This window comes from Cyphomyrmex costatus, unplaced genomic scaffold, assembly GCF_001594065.2.
Source record: "Cyphomyrmex costatus isolate MS0001 unplaced genomic scaffold, Ccosl1.0 scaffold33, whole genome shotgun sequence".
NCBI lineage: Eukaryota > Metazoa > Arthropoda > Insecta > Hymenoptera > Formicidae > Cyphomyrmex > Cyphomyrmex costatus.
The window spans coordinates 1,626,047-1,632,716 of record NW_017277450.1 but is presented as its reverse complement, the minus strand read 5'-3'; the positions used below and the strand labels follow the sequence as shown (position 1 = coordinate 1,632,716).

At 39.3% G+C, this 6,670-nt stretch overlaps 1 protein-coding gene across 2 annotated transcripts in view; it reads right to left on the bottom strand.

Moving 5' to 3' along the window:
• Positions 1-1,220: 1,220 nt before the first annotated feature.
• Positions 1,221-6,670, bottom strand: part of lilli (AF4/FMR2 family member lilliputian) — a 268,080-nt gene continuing 262,630 nt past the window's right edge. For both annotated transcript variants that reach the window (XM_018542361.1, XM_018542362.1), the window contains exons 12-18: positions 5,632-6,544; positions 5,036-5,175; positions 4,563-4,757; positions 4,397-4,474; positions 4,210-4,306; positions 3,759-4,056; positions 1,221-3,688 (exon numbers count right to left, since the gene is read on the bottom strand). In XM_018542361.1, the coding sequence (XP_018397863.1) occupies positions 3,579-3,688; positions 3,759-4,056; positions 4,210-4,306; positions 4,397-4,474; positions 4,563-4,757; positions 5,036-5,175; positions 5,632-6,544 (1,831 nt within the window). In that variant the 3' untranslated portion in view covers positions 1,221-3,578. The remainder of the gene's footprint in view (positions 3,689-3,758; positions 4,057-4,209; positions 4,307-4,396; positions 4,475-4,562; positions 4,758-5,035; positions 5,176-5,631; positions 6,545-6,670) is intronic.

Below are 6,670 nucleotides of genomic sequence, written 5' to 3'. Positions count from 1 at the left end.
TGTATGTGTGTGCACATATGTATAAATATTTTACGAATATAAAGTGGTGTGTGGTAGGGGTGTGAGGGTGTGAGGAGGGGTAAAGGCTAAGAAGACCAAAATCAAACGGCGCAATCAAACTCTATTAAGGTCCTTTACAGATACGAGGGCGATATCTATCGCACGACCGTGTCTGTCCGATTTGAAACCCCCATAACTTCGCGAGAGTAGGAATAATGTACATTCTGTGTGCGCGACGCGCAATGTCTCCGCATTCCACCCTTCACGCATCACTTCGTCTTATGCGCTCTCACTCGTTAAAATATCTCAAAGAAAGAGAATAACGATATAATATTATTCATAACATAATAACCATTACATAGTAAATAGTAACATCGTTACTGTTACTATTATTAATTATACCATCTATGTATATCTATCATTATTACTTTTACTGATTGTAATTGTTGTCTATCGCCAATAATATCGTCAGTGTTAACAATAACAGTAACGATGATTTTAATAATAGCTTATAATAGAATTGTAGCAAAAAATATCGCGCGACGCAATTCCACGATTCAACTATATTGATCGATACACAAAAAAGGGAGAGGGGATTAAAAGAAAAAAGCAAAAAAAACCTACAAAGAACTAAAAAAAGGCGAATGTGTTTTCCGATTTAATTCGCTGCTGCTTTGCGAGGCACCCTTACGGAGCGACAGCACCCTTGCTTATCTTTGGAAGTCATGCAGGAACATACATCAGCCCGAAATTATCAAAAAGAATATTATAAAAAACAATTTACCTAATAATATCGATAATTATTTACATAAACCGACAATCTCTTTTCCGCTCATCGCAAACTCATCCTCTGCATGCAATCGTAATGAAAATTCCATTGTTTTCATTTCCTCGATAAATCACGTCGAACTTGCGATTTGATATCTCAAATTCGCGTTTTATTCATTTCTTTCGGGCAGTCGGCCTGGCGAGAAAATGGGCCTGATATATGTATCTGCTATAAATATGTGTGTCTCGAAAATATTCTCGAAGCTCTTTAATAGACATCTTTTCTTTTTTTTTTAAATTTTATTTTCTTTTAGACTCTTCTCTTTATCTTTTACCGCACTCGTGAAATATAAAATTGTATCCCGTGAACCATTGGACCGCGCTTAATAACTATGGGCCGTCGTCATCCCGCCAATCCGCCTGCGTCATTTTTATGTTCATCTTTCCTGGCATTACCAACAGAACGTCAGCAACGGGATAATACGATTTTATTGTAATAGTTATACAAATGATAATTGGTCCTCAGAGTATGCTGTCAGTCACATCTCTGATGGGATATCACTTAGGAGAATTAAATTTAAATCGGATATGTATTAAACTACGGGATTGTATTAATCTCAGATTTGATAAAAATCCCTTCGCGCGCGCGATTTGTGGATTCAATCTTTACAAGTTCGCTTCGTCAAGTTTCACGTTTTATCGAGAAAATGAAACTCTTAAGTGTTGTTCACCTTATTTCCCGCTGTTAAATCGCAATCTACTCGATTCTTCATCGATTGAATGCGGGGGAAGAGATGCGTTTTCAAAGTGAGGTGAATCAAATCACCGGTAAATTTGGGAACAACGAAGCTGTCGTGACGCACGTTTAGAATTTTCATCGACAAGATTTTCCGATCGAGAAGCGATCGTAAAACGAGAACGGATCAGAAAATCATCTGAGAGAATAACATAAATGCCGTTCTCAAAGGAAAAAAAAAAAAACCACGGAGAGCATGTTTCTCTTTCAAAACTAATTCAACGGACATTTCGTCGTGTGTCGATTCGTTATGTATTCTCATATCTTTTTCCTTATTTATAATCTCTTACCCGATTCTCGACAAGATCTGTGGTAGCAAAAATTGGGGCGGGCCAATCTACCGCAAACTCAACAAACGGTAGATCGCCCTCAAGACGGCGGCACTCACAAATATCTATTTACAAAAATATACACATGAGCAACTTGCTTATCCGCTTGCGCTTGTTCTTCTCATTGTTTTTCCGTTAACATCTCATGTCGTGCGCGCAAGAGGGATATTCACTTCTTCAGTATCCAGGCAAAATTTATTTACGAATAATCTCGATTATAGTAATCTTGATTATATTTGTCACTTATTATTCGCAAATACATTTTGGCATTGTTCACCTCCTAATTTTTAACGTGCGTTTACCTTGCTTTGTTCTTCCCTCGCTTGCGTTTCATTAAATTATACTATTGGTATATGTGTGTATGCAGTATACTATTATTTTTTCTCCTTTACTTTTCAATCGCACTAGAACCTCTACTTATTTTCCCGGTTAATTCTAGGTAATGTAAATAATATGTATTGGTATAGTCGCATCTGTTACTGCTTTTCCTGTTTGCATATTAATTACTCTAATCTAAATTACTTCCCCCATAATCTATCTACAAAAAAGAGTCGTGTGCTTCGCACGCAAATGTTAAAATACTATAGTTTAACTATAGCATATCGCTTGATCCTGGTTGTTGATCCTGTTGCTCGCGTATCCCTCCACCGAAATCTCTAATCTTGCCTCTTCTCTACCTCCCTTTCTTCATTTTATCACGGTATCTTCTCGCATTCGCGAATACAACTGTTCCCCTATACTGAAACGCGGCGCCGGCGCGCAAGATACTTTATCTTTTTTCGCGTCATTAAATATATTCTTATCTTTATAACTATTTATATATATTTATGTAGATAATAAACTATATATATTAAATAGGTATCCCTTATATTCATCGCACTTGAATCGCCGAAACGATACTCATGCTTCAGGTAACGTCGGCTGCGGGCGCACCATGAAGCGAGAACACACGGGCGCTTATACGTGGCACTTCTTCTACCTCATCAGTGGTTTTACTTCTCTTTTCTCATATTCGATCTTTCTCCCTAATCCTCCTTTCTCCCCTCCCTTTACCTTCCCCAAATCTCGTGTCGATATCTATGCGTTAACTTACAAAAGCGGACACTTCAGAAAAAATAGACACGAGTTATCACTGCGGCTTGCTAGAAATCTAATGCGCTCGCGAGCGTCTCGATATCATCTTCGCCCAACGATTCATTATTGCGCCTCGAGAGTAAGTAACACGTGCTCTAACAAAGTGCACGAGGTTCGTTTATGCACCGTGGTAAGATAAAGCGACTCTCCCTTTTTCGATCGGTCGCCTTTCCCCTCGCCCCCTCAGGCACGCGCTTTACAATTGACTATAAACTTGCTGCTAAATTTATATCAAGAATGCCCCCACGTTGTCCGACTAAAGGAGAATCTCACGAGCTGCTCTCGTTTTTTCTCCTTTTTCTAGATTGCTGTGAATCCCGTTATCGATTCGATCGCGCCCCTCTGAGACCACTTCTCGCAAAGAAAATAGTTCATGATTTCGCTGTATCATCGTTATCGTACCTTCCCATTTCATTACTTCGGCTGTTGATGAACAAGTCACACTGACCGACATAATGCAACTACGTGTACATGGTCGGGTAAGTGACCATATTTTGCGGAAGGGAGGTAACGTAGTTTGGAGTGGGTGGTCGGGGGCTATGCCACTGTGGTCAGAGAGCTCGCAATTTCTTTATACCCGCTTGAACGTAACGCACAAGCTCACGTAGCGAGCTATACGATGTCAAGGGTCCCAATCTTCGATCCAAGTCGATGAAAAAGCCTGAAAAACGCAACAGTCATTACAAATCGTAACAGGATTCACCAGATGTGGTTTATTTCCCAATACGTACTTCTATTCTCTTCCTGTCTCGCCTGCTTTATTGCCAGGTCCCATAGGTCGTGGCCATTCATAAGAAAGCCTGAATACTGATTTTGCTTGATCATCGCATTGAAGACCTGCAATGGCACGCTAATATGTTGGCCATTGACCGGTGGTGCCGGGTGTTGTCCACCGCTGCTATATCCAGAGGAACTTTGACTACCGACGGAACCTACAGAACCGGCAGGCGACGGTGTTGGCGAAAGAGAAGGCGTGCCCTGTCCTTCCGCCTGAGCAGGTGTTGTCTGAGCTACTGATTGCTGAGATTGCTAAAATAGATTTTTCAACAATTATGATTCACACACCGATTTACATATATCTAGGATAGTTATAGATTTTAATAAATTGAGGATTGTAATATGTTCGATGTACTTAACATATTGAGCAATATAATTATTATGATCCAATAAAAAACCAATTACCTTTTGATTGAAGTCGTTGACGATCTTTTGGACCTCTTTCATTTCCTGTTTGCGCATGTTATATAGTTTGGAGTACAAACGAGACTGACACCAAAGGCTAAAAAAGACAAATTATAATTTTGAAATGCATCCGTCCGTTTATGCAATACTATTTGTATGATTAAAAGAAGTAAGAAGGTGTAATCACCTCAAGATGGCCAGCTTAGTGTGTATGCTATTCTCAGGTGAGTTGTTCGTTTGGCTTTTGAATTTTGACGAAATGTATCTGCGAAACAAAGGAAAAATCGCTTCAATTAGCAAGCTCTCTTTCGTGTTACCACGCGCGTACGAGTCTTAATTAGAAATATACTCACTTGATGAGACTAAGAGTATCTTTGTACATAGTATACGAAGCTTTTTCCGTAACTGAGTCTGATTCCATTGCATCGCCTGTTAAAAGAAAATACAGAGCAGCCTCCAGATACATCATGCCCTGTGCCGTAAGATCGCTCTCCTCATCGGCATTGTGTTTTAATCGTTTAGCTTCGGTCAGGTACTGGTCATGGTCCCTGAAATGTACGTATACGCTGTTAAATTAAAAAACTAATTACATGTGTGTGTGTGTGTGTGAGCGCGCGCGCGCACACACACACGCATTCAGAATAATCCTTAGACATTGAGTACCAGAAAAAGTACATATCCAATTTTAGTGCTCACTCTAAATCATTAAAAATAATTAATTAATAGTGGAAAATATTATTAAGGATATCACGCTATCCAGATCTAATTTTTATTTATTTTATGATAGAAATTCAATCAACATTTTACTTTAAATATAAAAACTTACCTATCCTGATCTTCTAATATTTCATTTTGAGGATCGAAGTAAGAATAGTAGACGCGCTGAGCTGGGAGAGGAGGTGGCGGTAATAAACTAGTATCTGCTTTCTCGTCCCTTTCATGATTAGTCGGTTGAATATCACTCTGCTGTATAATAATATTAAAATATATGTATATAAAGTATCTAGTATTCTATCTATTTAATCTATTCATATAATTACTATATAATTTACTATATAATTATATTATGTAAGTTAATATGATAAAGAGCACGCGCATTTTAAAATATAAAAAAATTTTTTATAAAATTAGTAAAAAAATTATGTTTATGTAATCGACTAAATTCAAACAAATCAAAAGATTATTATATAAGTAAAAAGTAAATTGTTTAACAAAAATTTAATTATTTATTAAAAAAAAAATATAATTATTATTTTTAAGAAAATTAGCATTAATATGTTATGAATGATTTTATGATATTAAAACTGAAAACTAATATTATATGTATTATAGGTATATAAACATGTAACTCAATAACAAAAATACTACAACCGAGTTTTCACAGCCAAGAGTTCACAGAAAAGTTTTTTACTTTTTCCATACCTGACTGGACATTAGTCCGTCGTTGGCATGCCTCCGTTGTCTCTTACGGCTTCTGTCTTTATGCTCGGAGGTACTTTTAGTTTTCGCATCTACCGAACACTGAACAGGGCTCAAACTAGACACAGAACTACAACTCGGATTACGTTTCCTTTTAGGCGCGCTACCAAGCGTACCGGCACTATTAGCACTACCAGCACCTCCGAGAACAGTACCGCCACTCTTCGAGTCCGACGATATCGGGGCCTTAATCACAGAACGTGAAATCTTGCCGTCACTCTCGCTTAGCAGCCCGTCGGAACGATGAATTCTCGCACGATCCGATACGACCTGCTGCTGCGGAGGCGGCGTATCGATGATCTCACCCTCTTCCGGTGTGATCGACCTCGGTGGTTGCAAGATCGCCAAACTGGAGGACGGCCTTTGTCTCGAAGATGGCCTAGTGTCAGGCAATTCTGTGCGTTGTCTGAGCTCTTGTCCCCTCGATAGATTTGAAAATATCTGCGAGGATATCCTGCTGACTTCGATCTTGCACATGAGACTTGGTACGCCGTTCACATGTGTGAGCGCCGGAGGAGAGCGTAGGAGAAGATTGTTGCCACCACTGGACGTCCGCGAGGACGGTCTTTTGTACGGACTGTCCCCGCCCGTCGGTGTGTGTGTAGCAGAATTACTCGTATACTCTTCTACGTAGATACCGCATTTACCACCGCCTTTTCCACCTTTCCCACCTTTCCCACCCGTCTTCCCGATGCCTCTCGACGTCGAGAAGACGTGGCGCAGCGTGTCGCTTTTCTTCTTGTCCTGTACGTTGCCGGCGTCATCCTCTTGCAATTTCGACGCCGGGCTGTTATCGCTATCAGAATTATCAGGCGAAGTCGTCCTCGTTGGTGGTGCTCGAGGTCTGGGTGGCACTCTGACATTCATAATACTTTTATGAAATATTATAAATAAGTTTATTAGTCTTACTTATTAAATAAAAGCAAAAGGCGAGAAAGAGAAATACATGCAAACTTTATAACATTTAGTAAAGAAAAATAAA